The sequence below is a fragment of the Anas acuta genome, chromosome 3 (assembly GCF_963932015.1).
Source record: "Anas acuta chromosome 3, bAnaAcu1.1, whole genome shotgun sequence".
Lineage (NCBI taxonomy): Eukaryota > Metazoa > Chordata > Aves > Anseriformes > Anatidae > Anas > Anas acuta.
Genome location: NC_088981.1, coordinates 114,981,709 through 115,006,344, shown reverse-complemented (window position 1 = coordinate 115,006,344; position 24,636 = coordinate 114,981,709). Strand labels below are relative to the sequence as shown.

Here is a 24,636-nt window from a genome sequence, read left to right as displayed (position 1 = left end):
TAAAGGGGAGTTCACGGTTGGATGTGGTGCTTTGGGACAGGGTTTGGCAGAGATATTGGTGGAAGAGGGAGCTTCAGGTTGGATGTAGTGCTTAGGGACACGCTTTAATGTGTGATATTGGCAACAAGAAATGGCTGGACGAGATATTCTGTGAGGTGTTTTCAAATTTTTATGCTTCTGGGGTTCAGGTGTGGGTTAGGAGCAAGCTCCTGCCCCAAAGACCCCCAGCGCCTGTACCCCTGTGGCGCTGAGGGGAGGCGGCCGCCATCTTGGCTCCTCCCTCTCCCCCCTCAGCACTCCCGGCGCCACGCGAGTGCCCGCAGCGCGCGCTGCCCAATCAGCGCCCGCCGCCGGCTGTCACCCCAGCCGCGCCGCCTTCCTATTGGCTGCTTTCCCTCTGGTACGACGAGCGGCCGACCAATAGCCGCTCCTATCTACCTGCCGAGCCATGAGGCGAGCGCTCTGATTGGCGGAGCGGCTCCTCGAGGGGCCCGCCCCCCTCAGCGCTTTAGCGGCGGGAGGGGGGGAGGCGAAGAGGGGGAGCGGCGCCGGGAGCGCGCGTGGCGGCGTCGGGAGCGCGCGCGCGGGCAGCGGGAGCCCCCATGGAGCTGCTGCGGACATGGCTGGGGCACCCCGAGGACATCTACAACCTGCTGCGCTTCAAGATGGGCGGCTACCGGGCTGTCATGCCCCGCATCGACCCGGTGAGGGGCCGGGGATGCTCCTGGGCGCGTCCCCGTGCTGATGGAGGGGGGCGGGGGGGGCTCCGTGCGCGGCCCCGCTGCGGGTTTTGGGGGGGGATTTGGGGGTTTTGCATCGCTCCCGGGGTTTTGCATGGTGCTGAGCATCGCTCGTTGGGGTTTGCACGCTCCCCTTGCTTTGCATCGGCAGCCGGCTGGGCGTGCACCGCTTGCAGGCGATGCGCGCCCCCGCTTTGCACCGGGTTTTGGGGGTCCCGGGCACCCCGGGGTGCTGCAGGCATCGCAGCGAGCCCCAATGCAAGAGGCTGGGTGCTCACGGTGCATTGCAGCGGCGCCGGTGCTTTGCATCGGCTTGCTTCCTCGTTAGCTCGGTGCTTTCCGTGCATTGCATCAACACCTTGCAGCAGCTCGGTGCTTCCTGGGCGTTGCAGCAGCCCCGGTGCATCCCGTGCGGGTTGTCCCGGTGCTTCCCGGCAGCTTGCTGGTTGCTACGCGTTGCCCTGGTGCTTTGCAGCAGCTCGGTGCTTCCTGAGCATTGCACCGGCTTTGCAGCAGCTTGGTGCTTCTCGGTGCTTCCTGAGCATTGCACCGGTGCCTTGTAGCAGCTTGATGCTTCCCTTAGATTAATTATCCCGGCCCTGGTGCCTTGCAGCACCTTGGTGCTTCTCGTGCATTGCTCCAGCACCTTCTTACAGCACCTTGGTGCTCCCCATGCATTGCGCCAGCACCTTCCTGCAGCACCTTGGTGCTTTCTGTACATTGCTCCAGCACCTTGGTGCTTCCGTGCATTGCTCCAGCACCTTCCTGCAGCACCTTGGTGCTTCCCATGCATCACTCCAGAGCTTCCCAGCACCTTGGTGCTCCCCGTGCATTGCTCGAGCCCCTTGCAGCACCTTGATGCTCCCCATGCATTGCTCCAGCATCTTCCTGCAGCACCTTGGTGCTCCCCATGCATCGCTCAAACACCTTCCTGCAGCACCTTGGTGCTTCCCATGCATTGCTCCAGCACCTCATAGCACGTTGGTGCCTCCTGTGCATTGCTCCAGCACCTTGCAGCACCTTGATGCTCCCTGTGCATTGCTCCAGCACCTTGCAGCACCTCGCTGCTCCCCATGCATTGCCCCGTCGCGGTGCTCCCAGCAGCTTGCAGCCTCCCATGCATTGCCCAGCACCACGCCAGGCGCTCAGCGGGTTAAGGGGGCGGTCAAGGGGGCGGAGCGGGCTCGGTGCCCCCCCCTTGGTGCCCCCCCCACCCCGCTGCCACCTCCCCGATGGCCGCCAGCACAAAAGCCGTGTCCCTCTTCAAGCGCACCCTTGCTCTGTCACCCCCTCGGGGACCCCCCAGAGCTGCCCTGGGGCGGTTGCGGGGTGGGGGGCGGCGGGGGCAGCGCAGCGGGGCTGCCACCCCTTGCCCCCCTTCTCCTCCGGCCCCCCCACGCCTCCAACCCCCTCTGTGCCCCCCGGTATCCCCCCAGGACTCGCTGGGACTCGGCCTCCGCACCTGCTACCGCTACCTCAACCAGACCAGCCGAAGCTTCGCCGCCGTCATCCAGGCCCTGGACGGAGAGCTGCGGTGAGCTGAAAGCAGGGGGACACCCGGGGGGGGCACGGCTGGGGGTGGGGAGGGTGGGGGTGCAATGCTATCAGGCTGCAGGGCTGTTTGGGGGGGGTGGGAGGGGGCTGCTCAGTGCCCCCGAGCATTGGGGTTGTTCGGTTTGGGTGTTGGGGGGGTCTGTGCAATGCCCCCGAGTGTTGGGGTTGCTCGGTTTGGGTCCTGGGGGGGTCTGTGCAATACCCCCAGGCACTGGAGTTACTTTGGGGGGGGTCTGTGTGGTGCCCTTAGGCACTAGGACCACTCAGTTTGGGTACTGGGGGATTTGAGGGGGTCTGTGCAATGCCCCCAAGTATTGGGGTTGCTCAGTTTGGGTATTGGGGGGGTCTGTGCAATCTGTGCAATGCCCCCAAGCACCAGGTCTGCTCATTCGGGATTTTTTTTTGGAGTGGAACCATACAACAGCCTTGCACCCCAGACCCTCCTGCCCAAATCAGCGCGGCGGTGCCCACGCCATGCCCCTGGGCTCCTCGGCGCAGCTGCTCCCTCCCCACGCGGCAGGGCTTGGGGTTGTTTTTTTTTTGGGGCCCGCTGCCGGTCGCTGCGGCTCGTCTGGCAGCGGGAGGTGAAAGGCAGGGCCCGTGTGCTGCCTGTGACACCCTGGGAATGCGCGTCCTGGCAGCAGCAGCAGGAGCTGGCGCTGGGTGCCACGCCGGAGAGGCACAGCAGGAGGAGGCGAGCAGAAAACCGGCGCTGACCGAGGGTCTGGAGCCCGACAGAGGGGTTGGCGTGGAAGCAGCAGCCTCCAGGGCTCCATCCCGGAGGTCCACGAGGTTTGCTGGGCGCCCAGATTTGCTTTACAGCTTTTGCTGACCCCTGTGGAAAAGGGGGATACAAGCTTGGGGTCTTGTGCGCCTCTTTATGCACCCTAAATATTCCTTTTTGTTCCTGATTTCCCCTCTGGGGAACTTTCCCCATCAATCCCGAGCCGTGTTAATGGTTCAAAGCAGGGGATCCCATAAGTAGGTGTACGTGTTGTGCCTGAATCCTGGGGAATCTGCTGGTTCCCCAGCTGGCATTTGGGGCCAAGCTGGTGTTTGGGACACTGCCCTGCGGCCGCGCTCCAGTGTTTGTGAAATGGTTTTGCAGGAAAAGCCAAAAAAAATCCAGCGGCTTGGAAAAGCGTGAGCGGGGCCAAAAAACTGAACTTGTTTTTTCCCTGTTTTATTGATTGGCGCCTTCACTTCTCTTTAACACCTCCTAATGTGTTCGTGGTGTCTGTATGGGGTGCTGGTAATCTGTCCTGCCTGCCTTTTCTGCCCTTTAATCCTCCCCTTGTCGTAGCTTTTGGGGATGGTGAAGGCTCCCTGTCCCCAGGGCACGGAAACGCCTGCCTGGCATCCTAAAAATGCTATCGGCGGCCGTTCCCAACCTACGTGCGGGGACTGCTGCTGAGTTATGGCCCCGGCTCTGGGGCGGATCGGGAGAAATCCATTTCCCAAAGCTGCCTTTGGAGAGTTTGGGGATGAGGGAGGGAGAGGCAGAGCTGGCAGGCGGTGCTTGCGGCAGCGGTACCCGAGGGATCGATTTTCTGGGCTGGGAGGCTCGGCCTCATCTCTCTGGGTTTCTTTTTGGCCCTATAAATCCTGTGCTGTGTGTGCCAGGACCCCATCCAGCCCGTTGCCCCGTGTTTAGGGCATCTTCTTGGGAAGGGGGTTGCCTAAACCCAGCGTTTCTCGTTTCGGGAGGGTTCTGGGGAAGCGATTCCTTCCTGCGTGGCTTGGGTGCGGCAAGCCTGAGAGAAATCCGGAGCCTTTTTGGCTCTGCCTGCCCTCCCTGATGCTCCCGTTGCACCCTAAGGGGTGCCCTTATTCCCCCCAGGGTGGCTAAAAGGGCTCCAGGTGCAGCAGTAGGAACGGTCCCACCTGCTTTTCCCCTTGTCCTTGCTGTGAATTTGCTTTTTTTTTCCTGTAAACAGACCTCGGGCTGCGTCCCCCGGGTCCTAGCGAGCGCTGGCCGGGGGCCTCGGAGCTCGCTCGGATTTTGCAGTGCCCTGCCCAGTGGTAAATAGCCAAAAAAGCCTTGCAAGGAACGCTCTGCTCCAGGGAGAAAGCCAGGGATGAACCTAAGCTCCTTTTACCAAATAATAAGCAATCCTGAGTAAGATGAGGGTTTTCTCTCCCCCCACAGCCACGCCGTCTGCATCTTCTACCTAGTTCTGCGTGCCCTGGACACCATAGAGGATGACATGACCATCAGCCTGGACGTAAAGGTCCCGATGCTGCACGAGTTTCACTCCTATCTCTACCAGCCGGACTGGAAGTACATGGAGAGCAAGGAGAAGGACCGCCAGGTGCTGGAGGACTTCCCCACGGTAAGGCACCTCTGAAAGCATCAGGTTCCTGGGGCAGAGCCCGTGTGTTTTATGGGTTTGCTGTCCTGGGACCCTTCTTGCAGAGGGAGATGAGGAAGACTTTCCTGGTGCCCAGCTTGAGGGAGGAACAGCGTTTGCAGCAGTCCTGCAGGATCTGCAGGAGTCTGAAGGTCTTCAGTGTAGAGCTTACGATAAAAAGCACCTTTGCTGTTCATAAACTTTTTGCCCAAAGTGTTGCTATTTAAGGATCTTTCCAAAACGAAGGCACAGGGAATCTGCATCTTCCCAGTAAATTAAACAGTATTAGAGCTGCTTTGCTGTTGCTCACGTTATTATGATCAAGAATAGTTGATGGTTTGTTTTTTTTTTTTTGCTTTGTTTTTAAAGCTCTGTTGAAGAAACAGTATAATATAGGAAAAAGCTTTTTTTTTTTTTTTTTTTTTTTTTGAGGAAGTTCTGCTTTGCTCAGCTTTCTTCTGCTTATTTTTTTTCTGTCCTGATCAGGCTTTCCGTAGCAGTGGGAAAGGGGGTTGTCATTTGGAGAAGCAAGGTGGAGTGGAAACTTTGAGGCTCTGCTGGGGACGCATGGGATAGGAGAGAGCTGCACCAGGGAGTTGTTAGTATATAGGGATAGAGATGTGGGTTTTATGCCACTGCCGTGATACTTCAGGAGAGATTTTCTGTTGGTAAGGTGTCTAGGGAACTTTGTTGTTCTCTGTTTTGTTTGTGTTATGCACTCAGATGATAGGAGTTCGTATTCAGGTATGATTTTAATAATATTTGGTAGGGATGTGCTCACCAGTAGTTCTCTGCGTGGGGAAACCCAGTCCCTGAGGCTGAAGCTGAGCCCGTTAGCTTAATTTACGCAGCAGTTGAATCACTGGGAAGGTTGTGGAGATGCAGGGGGAGGATCTCACACCCTCCCTGCTGTTTGATGACTTTACCATTGTGCAAAGGGCACTCGTGTGTCCTGCAAGAGCCAAAGCTGGAAAGCCTCAGGAGAACAGAGCACCAGCATCCTCCCCTTCCCTTCCTGTGCTTGGTGTGCTGGGATGCTCTCACCAATTTCGAGAAATGACTTAGCACACCAAGCGTAGCTAGTTTTGTCCTGCACCTCCCAGAGGATGCAGGTCCAAGGCTGCAGAGTCTTCCCAAAGATATCGTCATGTCTGATCTGCTGCCAGAGATCGTGCCGTTGAGATTGAGGATGGACAGAGCCTGTGCTTGGAGGGCCTTGAAACAACTCTTGTTGGGGGAGTCGTCCTAGATCTCTAGCCAGGGTGGGATAAGAGCCTGCTAAACAAGTCTGGTCTGCTAATAAATGTTGAATTCTGATTTTTATTTTTATTTTTTTCCTGCTGTCTTTGTTTCCTCATGGTGGCTTGTGCTGCAGATCTCCATGGAGTTCAGGAACCTGTCGAAAGTCTACCAGGATGTGATTTCAGACATCTGCCACAAAATGGGCGTTGGGATGGCCGAGTTCTTGGAGAAGAAGGTGGATTCTCAGCGGGAGTGGGATAAGGTAAGTCAACCTGGACACACTCAACATCAGTAGGAAAGTTACCTTGCTCCAACACTCACTGACATGGCAGAGGACATCTCTGGCAAGGTGTTTGGGCATGGGAAGGCAGATGTTGCAAGGAGAACTTGCAGAAAACGTACCATGAATTGCCTCCTGAGCATCATTTTTGTAAAATGTGCTGTGAGAAGTGGGCAGCTCTTTGTAACCATTCCATTTATCTTGTTTTTCTTTTGTCCTTTCCCCTCCCGGTGCCTCCCAGTACTGTCACTACGTAGCTGGGCTGGTGGGGATAGGCCTTTCCCGTCTCTTCTCTGCATCAGAGCTAGAAGATCCGATTGTCGGGCAGGACACGGAGCTGGCAAACTCCATGGGCCTCTTCCTGCAGAAAACCAACATCATCCGTGACTATCTGGAGGACCAGCTGGAGGGAAGGGAGTTCTGGCCGAGAGAGGTAAGGGAGAGCACTGCCTTTGGGCGAGCGTTTCTGCTGTGCTTCGTGGGGAACTGCACGTACTGTGCTAATAAATAATGTAGGTACTGTCTTTGCTGCTCTGATAGCGCATTGCAGCCTCGCGTTGGAGGAGTTCCTCCTAGAATTTTCTTCAAAATCCCCATGGTCAGGGCTTTTCTACTGTTCTGGCTTGTTTGTTGTTGTCCCTTGACAATCTTTGTGAACTTCTGTCCAAGATCTTTTGTGGATGTAGCCAATGGGCCACGCACAGCTAAAATTGTAGCATCTTTCATTTCCCTTTAAATCGAAGTTAATGGGAGAGATTTGACAGTCTGCTCCAATTTTAAGGTTGCTGCTGTTGGTTGTATGTTCCTTTAATAATAACTTCTTCAAATGACACCTGGCTCATGAGTCCTACATCTATCTACAGCTGTTGGGTACTGATGTGGTGGCAAGATGATGTCTTCCCCCCGCTGCTAAGAGCTTGTTGGGCAGTTTTTTCCCCTCTCCTATTAAGTCAGATCTGGGAATGAGGGAGAAAAAGACTGGCTGAGGTTTTTGGGAGGTTACCTAGTCTCTTCCCAGAGACAGGATCAACTCTGCCTGTCAGACAGATGCTTGTCTGCTGTTGTTGAAGCCCTCCAAGGAATTTTCTTTCTTCTTTAGCCTTGTAAGCCCTAGTCCTTCAAGGCTATGAGGGTTCTTCCCCCAGATCTCAGACTTACCCATGTCTCCTTCGCAGCATGAATGTACCCTCTAACTTGAGTCCTTATCTTGCTCTTTAGGTTTGGAGCAGATATGCAAAAAAGCTCTCGGACCTTGCCAAACCAGAGAACATCGATATGGCTGTCCAGTGTCTGAACGAGCTCATCACCAACGCTCTCCACCATGTCCCTGATGTCCTTACGTATCTGTCCCGCCTGAAAAACCAAAGCGTCTTCAACTTCTGCGCTATCCCCCAGGTAGGTTATGGCTTCCAAGTGGTTCTTCATCATCTGCAGCCCCGCTGATGAGGAGCTGGAGGTGGAAGGGTTACGTATCATGTCTGTGACAGAATCACAGAATGCTAGGGGTTGGAAGGGACCTCGAAAGACCATCTAGTCCAATCTAAGACGCTACCTCCTTGGAGCTGCCAAAAGACACTGCTAATTTCTGTGTTTCACCTGAGACAACCGATAGAAACGGATGCTACCTCGTCTCTAAGAAGGGCACCTTTCCCAGAGCAATTCCTCCTCCTCAGACAGCCCATTGCTCTTCTAGTTCCTTGCATTTGCCATTGGTGGTGGTATCTTGAGGAAATCTCTTGCTGTTAGGTACCCTGAAGCTGCACTTGCAGGAGGCAGTCAGCGCCTTTCAAGGATGCTGCAGGTTGCGAGGCCTGGTTCCTCAGCTGGCAGGCATTCTCTGCCAGGCTTTTAGGAGACTTTTGCTCTTTAATTGCTTCAGCCCCTGTTCCCACTCCCTCTACCCCCCTCCCCTCTGACCTATGCAGTGATAAGTGGAGGCAGAGGCTTTGCAGGGTGGAAAAGTCATAATTTATTCCTGGGGTAACTGAGGGTGGCTGCCACCCTCTGCCCGTCCCCAGGTGAGGCCCGGCCACCTGTTCAGTTGCGGGGCCTGGCCTGGCGGCCCGCGTGGTCACCAGAGCCTGGCTTCTCCTCTTGGACCCGACATAGCCAGGCGATGTCCTCGGTGTTGAGGTACTGCAGGGACCGTGGCAGCGTGTGCCCGTCCTGCTGCAATCTCCTTTGGGGCCCACAGGGCGAGGCGTCGCGCCGGGCGGGCAGCAGCATGCACATGATGGCCACAATGGGCCTGTGGCGCAGCGGGCAGGTGGCTCTTTGAGTGGCCCAGTGCAGGATGCACCCCAGGCAGAAGGAGTGCCCGCAGGGCTCCACACGAGTGGTGCTGGACAGCCAGCCCAGGCAGATGGGGCACGTCTCATCCCCGGGGGTTCTTACTCTGGCTGCTCCTGATGGCTCACGGTGCCTGCAGCCTCCACGGTGTAGAGTTGGTTGTCCCCTGTGGTAAGCTACCCTGGTGCCAGGTGGTGATCAGAAGCCTAAGATCCTTAGCACCTCCTCTGTGGATCACTCGCAGGACCTCAACTCTCTTTGTGTCTTCCCTGCGCTACATGAGGCACATATATGTAGATATATTTGGTGACATTACCAAAGAACCTTGATGGCTCAAGTGCAAAAAAAAATGGCTTCGCGTGTGCCTTGTGCAACACCTCCGCCTCTCTCCTTCCAGCACTGGGATCTCAAGCTCTCGAGTCCCACCAGTCGGACTGGCAGCAAGCGCATGGCTCAGGGTACTCACAGGCAGCCACATTTTGTGAGGCTGTAGGGTGACAGTGACTCTGTGGTGGCATCACAGGGGTCTTGGGGTGCCCCTGATGGCAGCATTGCCAGAGGTTGCCTGGCTGTGGTGAGCCAGTGCTGAGGTGAGATGGCTGCTCCCTGCTGACGGGAGCCATGTGTGCCAGGCTGGGGTCCAGGCCAGGAGGTCGGCCTGTGGCCTGGGACCTGCCCCTGGGAGCCAGGGATGTCCTTGACATGCAGCTGGACATCGGAGTATTGGAGACATCCTGAAGAGACTGTGGAAATGAGGAGAGTAGAATACAAAATCTGTAACAATAACCTGAAGGGAGTGAAGAAAGCGCTGTTAAGAAAGAAGGCCTGCTTTTCTATTTCTCCATTGTCTTGGAAAATTCTGTTGCTTTTTTCTTTTCACCATTGATAAGAATACACCAAGAAATTGAGGAGCAACTTATCACCTGGGAGGGTGGGAATTGGCCAGAGAAAGTGGGAACGTGCATGAGACATCTCGGGTTGTTTAGAGAAAATCAGGACCATCGCCACCTCTCGTCTGTCTGGGGAGGATGAGAGAAATGAACAGCGCCTTATTGGGTACCTGAAGTGGGTGTGTTCTACGCCATTTTCTGACCTCTCAGTCCCCTGTTGGCAGAAACCTGCTGTTTCTCTCTGAAAACACCAGTGATGTTGAGAAAAGGCTAAAAAAAATCTCATACTGTCATATATCCACGGCATGAATTCGTAGGCCTCTTTGTCCTCCCATTTTAATTCATGCCAGAACATGGGGATAGATACATGACCCTCAATCTCTATTCACTTTTAGGGTTATTCACTGGATCGAAACAAATTTGAGAGAGAGAGAAATGTAATGTATCTTTAAAATAAATAATAATAATTAAATAATAATAAAAAAAAATATGTAAGGGAGTGAATTTCCAAAGTGGGGCTGGGGGGAGGAATGGCAGGCAACATTTGGGTTGTCAAATTCACCTACATTATTAATTGACATAATGCATGCTGCCTCTTTGTCAAGTCATCCTGTAGCTGCAATAATTCATCAGAGAGCCAGGAAATGCACCAAGTGAAGATATCTTTCTTTAGAGCAAACTCTGACGTGTTTTATTCTCTTATCTCTTTGTTCTTTGCTGGCGCGTGCTGTAAGTGGGATTGTGGCTCCACTCCAGTGTTTTGCTGTTGATTTCACTCAGGTTAAGGTTATTCCCTGGGCAAGTTCCTTGCAATGTAGTGATGGCTTTTTGTTTTTCTCCTTAGGTGATGGCCATCGCCACTCTGGCCGCCTGCTATAACAACAAGCAGGTGTTCAGGGGTGTAGTGAAGATCCGGAAGGGACAAGCCGTCACTCTGATGATGGACGCCACAAATATACAGGCTGTCAAAGCCATCATGTACCAGTATGTGGAAGAGGTAGGTTGAGCAGCTTGCTTCGAGTCATTTCTGGCTGCTGCTGTTCTTGTTCTTGGTGGGAAATGGGCAGTCCCTTGCAGACCTGTGAATCTGTTAATCCCTTCGTTAGGTCTCTATTAGTCCATCACCAGGGCATGGCGATGCCTGACGTGGTTCTGGCCTGGACCAAACGAGGTGCTTGACATTATTTAAATATACCCTCGGTCTGTGCCTGTGTTGAGAGACAGAGACCAAGGTCTTGTCTTAATTCTGGTCAAGAGCAAGATGAGTCAGTTTACAGAGTGTGAAGGCTTCCTCTCTCTGAGCAGTCAAGAGGACTGGTTCTTCTGAACAGGTTTCATCATCTCCCCACAGACAGCTCCATGGTGAACGCTCTTGTTTACACCGTGTCCATAGTTGCAGCAGGTGTGATGCAGTTTGTGTTTCCACTTCATGGGCAGCAGTAAATGAGGGCAGCTCGTCTCAGGTGGTTAAGCAGTGGGACTCCTGCCTTTGGGGTGCTGTGGATGGAAAAAGTTTACGTGAAAGGGCAGCTGGTGGGTGGATTCATGGGGGCTAAAAGTATATTCAGCGAGGGTTGTTGCCAGCAGTGAGTGAGGTTTGCTGGGCCAGACCTGCTTGCCCCAGCACCACCACTTGCAGTCGATGGATTGTGTCTGAGGCTCTGCGGCCCATCTCCCATCATGGGGTGCCCTCAAGAGGCTGCCTGGCTTAATGCACTTCTCCAGGGAAGTGGGCCCTGGCCCCATGCAGCAGCTGGGCCTTAGAATCATAGAATCACAGTCATTAAAGTTGGAAAAGCCCTCCAAGATCACGTGGTCCAACCACCACACCACCACCAATATCACCACTAAACCATGTCCCCAAGCACCACGTCCAACCTCTCCTTGAACACCCCCAATGACGGTGACTCCACCACCTCCCTGGGCATCCCAACGCCTGACTGCTCTTTCTGAGCAGAAATGTCTCCTCATTTCCAACCTGAACCTCCCCTGGCACAACTTGAGGCCATTCCCTCTGGTCCTATCACTGGTTACCTGGGAGAAGAGGCCGACCCCCAGCTCCCCACCCCTTCCTTTCAGGCAGTTGCAGAGAGCAATAAGGTCTGCCCTGAGCCTCCTCTTCTCCAAACTAAACACCCCCAGCTCCCTCAGCTGCTTCTCACAGGACTTGTGCTCCAGGCCCTTCACCAGCTTTGTAGCCCTGCTCTGGACACGCTTCAGGGCCTCAGTGTCCTTGTAGCGAGGGACCCAAAGCTGAACACAGCACTCGAGGTGCAGCCTCACCAGAGCAAAATTCAGGGGGATGATGGGCTCCTTTGCCCCTACTGCTCCAGGGTAGTCTTCCACTGAGGTTACTCTTGGAGTTACGGAACTCATTACTTTTCCTTTCCCTCCCCAGATCTACCAGAAGATCCCCAGCACCGACCCTTCCTCCAACAAGACGCAGCAGATCATCGCCTCCATCCGCACCATGAGCCTGCCCGGCGGCCCCATGGCCTCGCGCCACCACTACTCCCCCATCTACCTGTCGTGCGCCATGCTGCTGGCCGCCCTCAGCTGGCAGTACCTCAGCACCATCTCCAAGGCCGCCGAAGAGTACGTCCAGGCAGGCGAGAACTGAAGGGCGAGCAGGCGGTGGGAGAGAAGAGATGGTCGGCGGATGGGCAGCAGAGGCGGGAGGCTCCTTGTCCCCTGCTGGTGGGGACAGCTGGGTGCCACCGGGTGCCACCGGGCCCGTGGGCGGTGACGAGGACGAGACACTGGTGGCCTGGAGCCCCCAGGGGGGACAGCGTGGCATCGCCAGGCTCCGCTCCTCACCTCTTGCTGCCTGCGTGGCTGGTTGCAAGCACCGATCGGAGTCTTATTGTTTGGGGTTGAATTTGGATTTTGCTTTTTCCCCTCCTTTCTCTTTGGACGGTTTACCTGATTACTACCGTTTTGTTCTTTCTTTTTTTTTTTTTTTTTTTTTTTTGTTAGGATGGTTGAAATAGAAACTCCAGTTGCCTCTTTTCTTGCTTGAGATCTGAGACCCCTTTCCAGCTCGGAGCCATGGGACGGGAGCCTTTTTTTTGGGTTTGGCCTCCTTTTCTTGCACAGCCCCTTTTCCCCACGTGGAGGGCTCTGGCTTCAGCCAGGAGGCACTGCAGAAAGCTCTGGCCATCTTCTGGCCACTGGCCCGGGCTGGTTGCCCTCCTGGCACCTGGAACCAGGGGCAATCTTCACCTTTCTGTCGTATTTGAGGAGGCTGCTAGGCTTGAAATGAGCCCTTTCAGCAATGTCAGAGGCGTGCTGCTCTGGCCACTGGCACCCAGCCCAAAGCCAGCTCTTGCAGCTCCTTCGTGTAGGTGGCACTGTGCATTGCAAAGTTTGGGGTTTTAGCAGCTGGGGAGGTGGTGAAAGGGAGGGGGGAGGAGTTGCCCTGGGCTAATAACCTTGAGCCCAAGGTGAGCATAGCTACCCACCTTTGCTGCATGCTCTGGGCTCTGCACTTTTGTAGCCCAGGGGGAGCCTGGGGTGGCCCAGGCGGGTTTTCCTGGCCCACTTGGCTGCAGCTCGGGGTGCTGCGAGTGAGCCTGATGTGCAAACTGGAAGAGCTTTCCACTGCTGCTGCTTCGAAACCCATCAGCCTGGACTTCAAGCGGGCTGCGTTCCCACGGGGAATGCCAGGGGTGGGAAGAGGAAACGACTTTCAAATCCTGTTTTCCTGGATTTTGGCTTTCAGTGACCCTAATCCCTCACTGCTGCTTTGACTGTGTGATGGGGGGGGGGACAGCCTGGGGCAGGACAGAGCAAAGCTTACCCCTACCAGGGGCGCTTGGTGGCCTTTGCAAGGCCAAAACTGTGTGGCCAGACTGTCATTTGGAGGAAGCACCCCCTTCTCCACGGGTACCTATGTAGATAGTTTTAAGCTGTCGTTGAAAAAAACTTGCGGTAGCTCCCTTTGTGCAGCTTCCTGTCTTGTTGACATTAAAGTTTTCTTTGGAAAAAAAAAAAAAAAAGAGTGTTTGAGAATTTCTTCCGCTGTTTTTTTTTCTTATTGTGGTAGTTCCCGTACTATTGCACAAGTTACATAAAGTGCAGATGCTTCCTTGCAGGGCATGACAGTAATACCCTATTTTATTACACCAATCTGGGCCTGAAAACTGAATTGTAACCGAGGGGGGAGACAGCTAAAGCTCAGTATATTGACTTTTATACCTGTCCCTGTTGGGAAGAGGGGGAGTGGGGAAGCTGTGCCTATGTTGGGGACCTTCTCTGCTCTTCTGGGTTGGAGCTGGAGCCAGGCAGGAGGTAAGTTAGAGCCCTAGAGCATGTTGCAGGCAGGGGGACTACAAACAGCCCTTCTAGGGGCACTGCTGCCCTCTAGAAACCTCAGAAAGTCAAGACCAGTCTAGTCCAGCACCCCCTGGGCTGCTGCTGTGCTTGCCAGTGCCCAAAAACATCCCTGTTTCCCTAGCCCTGCACCCCTGGCTTCCCTCTGGTCCCTGGTGGAGCACCCTATGTGTCACCAGGACTTGGCACAGCTCAGAGGCCAGTGCAGGTCCCAGGCAGTGGCTGCAGCCCCCCTGCCACCAATATGGCCAGAGAATGGGCTGGGGACAGCTTGCACTTGTACAAAAAGGCCTTGCCTGCCTTCCACAGCAGCAAAGCAACAGGAGAAGAGCTCAGGATGTTTTTAGCTTCAGAAAGAGAAGTCAACAAGGGGCAGGAGACGAGATATTGGAGAAATCGTTTATTGGCACGGTTGTTTCATTCACACACACCAAAGCTCTGTCTCACTGGTTCAGGATGCAGAGGTAAGGGGCTATTTTACAGTACAAGGGAGAGCCTGCTTCGCTTATTTCAGCCCTGTAGCATTAGCTCAGCAATATACTTTGTGCTCTAAAAGAAAATAAAAAGCTCTTTCACTATTTTAGTGTTGGCAAATCGCATGATTCCTCCTACACTGCTATTACACTTCCCCCGATAACAAAAATAAGATTTTTTTTTTTAACTTCCTTGCCACCTGTGGCTCAAAGAAAGCTTCAGTTGCGTGCAAGTTCGCCAGATACCTCCAAGCATCTGCATGAGCTCCCTGTGGCAGACCCGGAGAACATCACCTGCAGTCCCAAAATACAACACCAGAGCAGCACCCTTGCCAAGGCATGGCCCGAGCTGCGTAGCCCTGGCCAAAAGCAGTTTGCCCTTCCCAGCGTGCTCCTGAATGCTGCAGGACATTCGAACAAAGCTCACAGAGCTCCAGCCAGGCCCTTCCCTAGGATCAATAACCCCAGATTACAGCAGAAAAAAAAAGAAAAAAAAATAATAAAAAACAACAGCAGCTGAGGAATGAGTGGTTTAAAAAGCAGCCGAAATAATGGAGCAGATCAAGCGATGCAGAAAGGACGTGTCACAGGCAGAAGGGGCTGTAGGCAGCCCCACGTCAAGTTCATCAGTATTTTGTCGCTAGCAGGACTACGTTTAGCCAATTCCACAAGGCACACGCTCCCTCGCCTACCCTGCTACCAGTCAGACCGCCCCAGCCCTGGGTGCACAAGCCATGCCTGGATTTGCCAGCAGCCTCTGTCTCTGCTGCCCCGCCAAATCCCTGCTCCCAGCACAAAGCTACTGCTTCCCTCCCTTCCCAGTAACAGACTGGGCTGGAAGGGGTCTGGGCTAGCCAAAAAACATGGCACAAAGAGGCCAGCAAGCCCCCCAGCAGTCCTTTTGAGTGGGGAGTCCTGCAACCCAGCAGGAGCAGAGGGCTTGCAGACGGCAGCTGGCACCAGTACAGGGCCTGCCATCTCCGGCTCCATCATACAACTAAAAAATAAAAATTAAAAAAAAAAAAAAAAAAGATAAAAAGCTTTAATAAAGTAACCTCAACTATTGTCTCTTAGAGAGGGGGCTCTGCGCCCAACCTGCTATCGGTTAAAAGCATCGGGGACTCGGGATTATTTGTGGTTTGATCAACTCAGCAGTGATGCATGAGGTTGGTTACATCCTCTTCCAGTATTGCTCCGTCCGGGGGATGCCGGCCACGATTTCGGACTCGATGCCGCAGTGGTCCTCACCTCGGAGGATTTTGAAGAAGCCTGGAAGGACACCAGGGGCACATCAGTCCTCCCACCGAACCGAGTGCCCAAGGAGACCAGGGAACAGGGGGCAGCCCCCACCAGACACCGATAGTGTTGTGCTCCTCACCGTTATCCCCCCAGTCAGTGTTCCAGGAGTTGGCAGCCAGCCAGTAGGGGGTCCCATTTTCGACTCCCCAGCCCAGGATCCGGATCGCGTGGCCTCCGACCTGCTCGCCGGACACGTGCTGGTACACCCCTGCAAGGCAGCACCCCAAAACGTCAACGGCTTCCCAACTCAGAGCTCTGCCAGCTTCCAAATTATTCGATACGAAAACCCAGAGACTGGCTGAGAAAGGTTTTTTGGTGATTTTTGTTCTGGGGTTTTCCCTTTTTGGTTAAATGAACTCAAACCTGAAGCTAAAATAGAGAGATGGAGTTGAGGAGGCACTCGGCAAGAGGCCCAGAGGCAGCGCAGCCCCGTGCAAGGAATTGGGGTCCATCTGCCAGGATTTTACCTAAAATCCTAGTTCCGACGCTATTTTGGGACGCTTCTTGGGGCTTCCCTTTGAACCACTATTAAAAACCTATTCCCCTTGCTACAAACCAACGGATAAAGGAGATGTTACCTGCTGGTGTTCTCACAACACCAAATACTCAAACACGAACCCAAGATCTCCCTTCATGCTTGGGTACAGGGACAAGGGCCACGCAAGACAGACCCTATGGGTGAGGTAGGGACCAGCCTCGGTGCAGATGCTCACCAGACTTGTACATCAGGAAGTCCTCGTAGACAATAAAGGCTCCTTCCACCGGTCCGTTCTTGTAGATCTCAGCCATGATTTCCTTCTCGCTGTGAGGGACGCCGTAGGACGTGATGCCTAGCGAGGTGGAAGAAGTCCTACCATCAGCCCAGCCTTGTTGGGCCCACCAGACCTTGAAATGGCTGCGCTATGAGTGCTCAGTGTGCCCCTTCTCCACTTAAAGGTCAAATTTAAACCCAGCTGCTCTGGAGGCACAGGCACAGCCCATCAGGGGATGTGGGCTCCAACCATCCCTCTTCCCCTGGCTTAACCCAAGGGTCCCATTCTGTACCCAAAGACCTATACCAGACAGCTTCTGTGGAAGAGGAAGTTCTCCCCTTCTCCAGATTCACTTCAAAAAGAAAAATTACTCAATGCTAAGACAAATCTCCAAGAAGCAGCCAGCCAACTCTCCACGTAGAGTCCCAGCTGCCACCAGGAGGGAGGAAGGAAGCAGATGTGAGGCCAGACTCAGCACCGTGCTCTTCAGCCCAGGTGGTTACCTCCTGCACCCACATTACCACAACCAAGAGGACCCAGATCACCTCCCCCATCTCAATTAACACAAACGAGCTCATCAGACAGGCTCACGAGCTCCAGGAACCACCCATCCCGAGGACGTTGGCCATAAAATTGCTTGGGAAGAGGTCTCATCCCACCCACCCCATGGAGTTCCTGCTGGGGGGCCACCTCCTTACCATAGTGCTTGTCCTCCTTGTACGAGGGCGAGTAGCCAGGCTCGCAGTGCCGGCTGCACCTGGGGGTTTCTCCTCCCTCCCCGGTGCACGGTGGCCGGGAGCCGTTGACGTGGTGCTCACAGGGTGGGATGGAGTAGGGACGGCAGCCTGGAAGGCAGAGGTGGCATGAGCTGGCTGTCCCCGAGCACCCCCCAACCCCAGCAACCAAGCTGGAGAAGGCACCAGATGCCCTGAGCACATATTATGATCCTTTTAACCCAAAAACCCCACAGATCAGTGGGGTGAGGACAAGAGGAGGTCGTCACCAGATGAGCAATCACTGCAGGTTTCCCTTTGGACCTTCTCACCACCACAGGTGAGGGGAAAGATGGAAACCTGAACCACCTTATGGTCCTGATAGGAGGTGGTGGCCAAGGTTTCCAGTTGCTTTTGCAAGGGGAAACATGTCAGGAAGACTCCTGCCACCACCCAAAATGCATTAAACCGGTCCAAAGCCAACAAAAACATCCACAGACTGATTCAGACCTGCCCCGACCCCAGTTTTGTGGGGTGGTCATTGTGACTACTGTGCCATATGGGTCTCTTGTCCCACACAGGTGACCAGGAGGAGCCATGGGGACAGGAGCAGCCAGCAGGGCTAGCAGAGGTTCTCAAGGCCATGGTACAGCCATGAGGACTCAGACCAGGGTGTCCTGAAGGACACAGCCCCATAACCGAGTGGGGATGTTCATCTTGGCCTTCACAAGGCTATGAGCCAGGACTTACCCACGTGGGAGTCGTAGAGGCCCCCAGACACGAGGCCCCGCTCTGTCCAGTACCTCCACGCACCAGAGGGGTAACCACCATTGCACCTGTGGAAAGAGGAAGAAATCTGAGCTCCAGCCATGCCAAGGAAGCTGAAGTTGATACTTTAAAGCCTCAGGGCAAGAAGGAACTAAGAGCAGCCATGTCTCCAAATCCCAATGCAGTGGGGCCTCCTCGCAAGGTCCCTGCTCAGCTTCTGCCCCCCCATAGCCACACAGCTCAGAAATCAAACTCTCAGCCCTGCTCCCAAAGACTGCAAAAGCCACAGGTGTAACACTTTTGCCAAAAAACAAGGCTTTGGGGCTACTGGAAGACCCTCCCTTTGGCCTGCTACTGCAGGACACAGCCCAGAGGGGCCTTCAGGCCATGCAGTCACCTCCATGTTCCCACCTAACCCTACCATCTACAGCACAAGCCAGCAGTGGGGCTTCGTGCTGAGGGGAAAGACCAAAAAAACAAGACTGAAACACTACCAGCACCTTTGGGCAGTGTCCCCGCTCCTCCCACCCTTCCCTGAAGCCAAAAAATGCCCCCAGCAGCTCACCCCATGCCGCACTCGAAGCCGCAGCACGACAGCAAGTCCTCCGCCGACACCTCCACGCTCACCTTGGCGTTTGTGTGGACACAGATCCTGTCCGAAATGGCTTCTACAGCACCAAAGGCCTGTGGGCAACCCCCCCCAAAAAAAAATAAATACAAGGCAAGGTGGTTAGGGTAGGCCATGGGAGAGAAACTAGGCAGATTTCTGTCCCCTCCTGGGATGGAGTTGAGAGCACCAAGCTCAAGACTGGAGGGGACAAACCCACTTAAAGTGCTAAGATATCACAGAATCCCCCGTGCCCCCCAGTTTTAAAGCTCAGGAGCAAACTCAGCAGCCTGCTTGCTGTCCGCCAAACCCTGTATTGTCATGACCTGAAACCCGTGCTCTTACCCAGCAAGAGCCACAGGAGCCCTGGTCTCTTATCTCACTGATGGTGGGACAGTTGGGCCACTGCTTCCGCGAGTCGAAGTTATCTGGCAAGTCCAGATCCGCAGCAAAATCTACCCTGAAAGGGAGAAAGAGGGAAGTCCTGTTATAGGAACCCCGGTGAAGCAGGACTGGGGGCAGTGCCCTCTCCAGCCAGCTCAGGAGGTGACCAGGAGGAGGACTGCTCCCATTATTTGACTGCTGAAGGAGAACGAACACTCCTCAAGTCCTCGGACCAGGCCAGCAGCTCCTCCAGTGCTCTGAGTTTCGAGGCTTACAACTTATGAGATTGCTCAAGGAGCTGGCACAACACGGGGTAGAAGTTCCCCACAACACTAACCCCATCCAAGATGTCCACCAGATACCAAAAAGTGAGCTACACCCAGGGGAACCCCGCTCACAGCCTGCCAGGAAAGACCCCCCACCCACTGCAGATGCACCAGGAGCTTTTGGGGGCCCTCATATTCTTCCCCCAGCACTCACCTCTCGGGGAGCTTGGGCCCACCTAGGAAGGTGCCACAGAGCTTCTTCACGTAGCTCATGTCAGTGTTGTGGAAGTTGTGTCCTGCCTGGGGAGAGACAAGGAGAGGTGGCATGGGACCCTCCACAGCCACCAAGGGCACCAGCCTGGTGCTCCAGATCTTCCTCCTGGTCTACGAGCTCATCACCAGTTACCACCACAGCAGGAATCCGTAATGGCACCAGCTCAAGGGAGAAGCCAACTGGGACCAAAGCTGGTTTGATGCAACCACGGCAACTAGACACCCAAACCACAGCCACCGAGCCCCATGGAGATCATCCCTTTGTCCTCCCCAAACACCATCCCGGTACTCACCTTCCAGGTGGTGTTGAGCTTGTTGATGTGGTTGACCAGGTCGCTGGAGAGCGGCGGGTAGTAGGGAATGCTGCGGGCGTTGGCCAAGGCCACCAGGACACACAGGATGGACACGGACGGCCACATCTTGGCTACGGCACGGGTCGCTCCACCTGCAGCCAGATTTGGGAATCGTTGAAACCTCCCCAGTGTGGGATCTGACCTCAACGTGCCCACACAAAGCCCCTGAAGACCCCAATTTACCCCAAAGATGAGAAGACACAGGAGCACACTAATAACCCCCCCCTGCCACCCAGAAGCCCGTTGGACAAGGCACCCCTGCTCGGTCGTCTGCTGTGGGATTAGCAGCAGCAGGAAAAGTCCCTCTTGAAGCAGATCCAAGGGATTGAGTTTGGAGGGCATTAAGAGCTGTGTTTGCTTCCATAAAACCAAAGGCTAAGGAATAAATGATCACACTGCAGGGCTGCAGCCCCAGGAAACTCGCCAGCCCCTTCCTTGCTGCAGCACTTTTTGAAGATGCCACTGCAGAGCACATTTTGGGGCTTTATAGCCTCATTTTGGCCAGCTCGTGGCCCTGAGGACCCTAAATGTGCTCACAGCACAGGGCAGGGAGCTCAAGCTCACGCAGAGGTGACCCGTGAGCAGCTCCCATCCCATGGGGACTTCTCAGGAGGCTTTGAGAAGTGGCAGCGTGCCAGGAAAGTCCCATTTTGGGGAACGGAGACCCGAGGGGGAAATACAGGGACACGGCAAGGCCTCAACGCACCCACCCCATGCCAGAGCACAAGCTGCTTCCACGTCCCCACACCTGACGTGGGCACACCACGAGCTGCTCAACCTCTGCAAAAACACACTCAGGTGCCCTCCTCCACCAAAACCCCTCTCCAAACCCCCCTCCAGCAGCCCTAAAACCCTCAGATACTCACTGCAGCGCTGAGCAGCAGAGGCTGAGGCTTTAATTCCTACTCATCTCAGCCAGCCGGGTGCGTAATCACCTTTGCAAGCCCAGGCTTAAACCCTTGTGGCCAAACACGCCGGAGCGGCCCCACAGCTCCCGTCGGCGGCTCTGCGAGCTATGGGGACACACGCGCACACATCTCCAGCCTGCCTCCACCCACTCGCAGCCAAGTTTAGCCTTTCCAGGGAAGAAAGCCCAGCAGCAGTGTCCTACTTTCTGCCAGCAGCAAGCCCTGGCACCTGCAAGCCTCCCCCTTTCGTTTTTCTCCCCCATTCATCCACCGCTTATTGATTTTTTTTCCCCCCTTGGTGCTCAGCTCAAAAGCCAAGCTGAGTTTCAGCAATACTTGGGGCCTCCTGCCCCCAAATCTCACCTTTTTGGAGGTGTTCCCAGCCCAATCACATCGTCTGGCCTCTCTGGGAGGCCTTTTCTGCATCAAACGGGTCTAAATGGGACCCTGCCCGTGGGGTTGGAGAGTTACAGCACCCAAACACTGGTGGGCACGGCATGGATTTATCTCCCAGCACCCGGATAAAGCTGCAGCAGCCGGACCAGAGACAGATGAGTGGCACCCAGGGCATTTTTGTGCCTCAAGATGCCCGGTGCAGCAGCAAAAAAGTGGGTTCAAACCCTTCTGTGCCCCCAGGATGAGCCCAGTCCCCCCCAGTTTACACCACCCCAGGTCAGGCAGCACAACAGCCTGGTTAATCCTCAGGTTTCAAGACCACACGGGCTGCACGCCTCCAGCTGCAGCCAACCGGGGACGGAGCTGAAAGGGGACACCGCCACTTGCAAGCTCGCTTACACCCCAAAACGTGGCTCGTGGCCAGGAGCAGCCTCGTCTCCTTGTGTGCAACCCAAACAACCCGCAGCCTGCCGGCCATTTCGGCAAACAGCCCCCTCGCCGAGCCTGCAAACGGGCTGAGAGTGTGAATTTTTTTGGGGGGAAAGACCGATGCTCTCGGCTGGATGACACTATCCCAAGCTTTGCCGGAGGATTTGGGTGGAGAAGGAAGGGGAAAGCCTCGATCTCACGTGATTTCTTCCTCCCCACCCCCCCTCCCTTAGCTTTCACAAGCGCCTTGCGTGCGGTAAATCTTGGCTGCAGAGAGCGAATTTCCGCCGAGAGCGAGTCACGGGGGCAGCCTGCGGCCGCCAAAAACAAGCTGCTGCCTCCTGCCTTCGCCTTCTTTCCCCTCACCCCCCGAAAAGGCAGAGGAAGACGGCCCCCCCCGCAGCTCCGTCACCGCTCCCCAGCGCCGCTATCTCCCCTGCGCACCCGTGTTCCCTCCAGAGAGCTCTGCGGCCATTTCAGCCGCCGCCACCCCAAAAACAGCACCAAAACCCAAACTTGCGCAAGGGCAGCTGTGCCTGCGGACCTCTGCTTCCTCCTGCACGCTGCTCCAGCCAGATCTTTTCCCTTTCCAGCCCTGGTTTTGTCCCCAAAGGTCTCCAAAGGGGGTGTCCACCTGCAGGCAACTTCTGCTGCCCCTCCCGGCTTTGGCACCATCCCCAAATGCGCCAGTTCTGCTCCTGTATAGCTCTCCCAGGGGTGGTGCAGGCTAATTCAGCAGTAAAAGCCACGACTCGCCCTGTTCACCAGGCTCTCAGCGCTGGAAACAAACAACACGCAAAGGCAAAGCTGGTTTTGGGGAGGGTCCCTACCACCAAATGCCCCTGTCCCTCGCCTACGCGGGTGGAGGAACCACCTGGTCTGTCCAAGCCCCCGAAAGCCCAAAAGGCAGAAGGAAATCCAGCCTGGCCTCAAGCACAGCCCAGTCCTTGCTCCTGCAGGACCCACAGCCTCTCAGCTTCAATATTGCCCTGGCAAAGGTTGTTGGACTTCTTGAGACTCCACCTGGGCGATTCTCCAGGGTACAGGAGGGTGTTTGGGGCGTGCAACGAGCCCCCCGAGCTGCTCCACCACCTTCTGGGCTGCAGCAAGTCCCCTGCCTGAAAAAAAGCCAGAAAGCAGCTGCCTGCTGCAGAACTCCTGCAACTCAGCCATCTGGAGGCTGGAAAAGAAGAAATTTGGGCTGAGCGCAGCCCTCGGCCTCACGGAGAGGAGCTGCAGCGAGCGAGGGAGGAAAGCAGCCACAGCGAGACGGGTGTCTGCAGAGGGGGGCAGAAGACACAGCCCAGCTGCTCTCCCCATCTCTCCTGATCAAATCTCAAAGCCAGAGATGTTCCCCTGCTTGTTTTCCCACGGTCAGAGCTGCAAATATTCAGCCCGGAGCCGGGCAGGGTCACACAGAGGATGCTGAGCAAACCCCTCCACCGCAGCGCCCCACCGCAAAGGTCTTCTCGCCCCCAAGATCTGCGCGTCAGACCCATCTCGGCGGGCATTTCCCCGCCCTCCTGCCCCAGTCAGAACAGAAACCACACCAAAACAGGCTGCTGGAGCCAGCACCCACTTCGGGCAGCTCAGGCCCTGAGATAAGTCAGAGCCCTGAAGCACCTCGTCTGGCCCCGAGCCCTCCGGGCATCCAGGGTGGCACCCGCCCACCCTTATCCAAGGGGGTGAGAAGATAAAAGCTGGCCCACCCCTTACAGCTGTGATAACCCCCAAGCCCTCCGGGGCAGGAGGTGCTGAGCAAAGCCCTCGTCATGTGCTTTCCTCCAGCCTTTTGCCCCAAATGAGCTTTGTCCTTTGTTCTGGAGCCACAACAAAGCCGAGGGTCGGGACACGGAGCTGGCCAGCCCAGCTGGGTGAGCTTGGTGGCCCTGGGGCAGGCACCAGCCCCGTGGCGTGGTGACTCCATTCCACCTATGACTGCGTTAGGAGAATTGGATTTGGTTTTTGGCCTTTTTTTTGGGGGGGAAAAAAAATAAGAATATATATAATGCGTCAGCCGCTCATCCCCACACCCAGCCCTTCCCAGGAAAGCCGAGCCGCTGGCACAGGCTGGATACCTGGCCAAATGGGAAGGGCAGCTTGATGCAAGCAGCCACGCTCACCTCTCCATCCCAAAGCCATGGGATGGGCGAGGGTCCCCCTAAATGGCCACCCTCATCCCCATCCCAATCCTTGTCCCCATCCCCATCTCCGTCCCCATCCCCATCCCCGTCCCCATTACCATCCCCGTCCCCATCCCCAGCCCCGTCCCCATCCCCAGCAAGGCAAACATCGCAGGACATTCCCCATCGCCCTTCAGCCAAAACCCCCTCACCTTCTGCTCCCCTGTTAGGAAATCAGGAAATCGGGGCGTCCTCCCCCTCCCTACCCCCCCTGCCCTTCCCCTGCCCTTCCCCCTTGCGCCAGCATCCCTCCGGAGCCCCCAGCCCCAAAACCAAGCTGGAAAAACAAGCGCAGCTGCCAGCTCTGCCCCTGAATCCGCTAAAAACCCTCAGCACGGACCCCCCAAAGCCCCCCAAAGGCTGAACCCGTCCCTTCCCCGTGTCCCCCCCCCCCGCCCAGGTCCTCACCGTCCCCTGTTGCGCTCCCGCTGCTCGCCCCGGCCCCGCTTCGCGAAGGGGCAGCTCCGGGCGGCTGAGTCACGGGCAGGCGTCTCCTTCTCTGCCCCTGCCCCTTTTGCCAGCCCCTGCCCCTTTCCCTGCCCCTTTCCCTGCCCCTTTTGCCAGCCCCTGCCCCTTTCCCTGCCCCTTTCCCCTTCCCTGCCCGCCCACTGCTGCTCCCCGCCTCCGCTCCCCCCGTGCGCCCTTCCTGCCTGCTGCCTGCTGCTCTCCTCCTCTTCCTCCTCCTCCTCCTGCTCCTCCTCTTCCTCCTCTTCCTTCACCCTGCCTCCAACCCATCTCCATCCCAGCCGTTTCTCACCCCCATCCTGCCTAATTCCCTCCTCCAACCTTCCCAATTCCCTTCTGCAGCCTGCCTGCGACCTCTTCTCCTGCCTCCATTCCTTTTGCTTCCCTCCTCCATCCCGCTTCCATCCAACCTGCTTCCCTCCTCCATCCCACCTCCATCCCACCTCCATATCACCTCCATCCCACCTCCATCCTATCTCCACGTATAAAACCCACATATATACATTTTTCTCAGCCCTCTCTGGGAGAAAGTGAGGATACAACAAATTCCCCGCAAGCAGGAGCAGGGAGCAGGTGCTCAGCCCTGCACACACCGCAGGAGGGATGCCACGAGCTTGGCAATAAACTGAAATACACCAACAACTTCTCCAATAAACACTGCACAAACACTGGGGCATGTCCTTAAGTGT

The 24,636-nt window shown here is 55.7% G+C and overlaps 2 protein-coding genes across 3 annotated transcripts; one reads left to right on the top strand and one right to left on the bottom strand.

The window, feature by feature from the left end:
• Positions 1–521: 521 nt before the first annotated feature.
• On the top strand, positions 522–13,344 carry FDFT1 (farnesyl-diphosphate farnesyltransferase 1). Its single transcript, XM_068678884.1, has 8 exons — positions 522–704; positions 2,177–2,274; positions 4,444–4,627; positions 6,021–6,149; positions 6,409–6,600; positions 7,386–7,562; positions 10,191–10,343; positions 11,745–13,344. The coding sequence occupies exons 1-8, from the start codon at positions 603–605 to the stop codon at positions 11,964–11,966; spliced, it is 1,257 nt and encodes a 418-aa protein (XP_068534985.1). The 5' UTR covers positions 522–602; the 3' UTR covers positions 11,967–13,344.
• A 719-nt stretch (positions 13,345–14,063) lies between these two features.
• On the bottom strand, positions 14,064–24,048 carry CTSB (cathepsin B). 2 transcript variants are annotated; one of them, XM_068678885.1, is made up of 10 exons: positions 23,891–24,048; positions 19,507–19,658; positions 19,155–19,240; positions 18,636–18,750; positions 18,249–18,367; positions 17,666–17,751; positions 16,901–17,047; positions 16,164–16,280; positions 15,530–15,658; positions 14,064–15,420 (listed from the first exon to the last, which is right to left on the bottom strand). In XM_068678885.1, the coding sequence occupies exons 2-10, from the start codon at positions 19,630–19,632 to the stop codon at positions 15,323–15,325; spliced, it is 1,023 nt and encodes a 340-aa protein (XP_068534986.1). In that variant the 5' UTR covers positions 19,633–19,658; positions 23,891–24,048; the 3' UTR covers positions 14,064–15,322. The 2 variants fall into 2 exon arrangements, with proteins under 2 accessions (XP_068534986.1, XP_068534987.1); XM_068678886.1 differs by lacking the exon at positions 23,891–24,048.
• Positions 24,049–24,636: the final 588 nt, after the last annotated feature.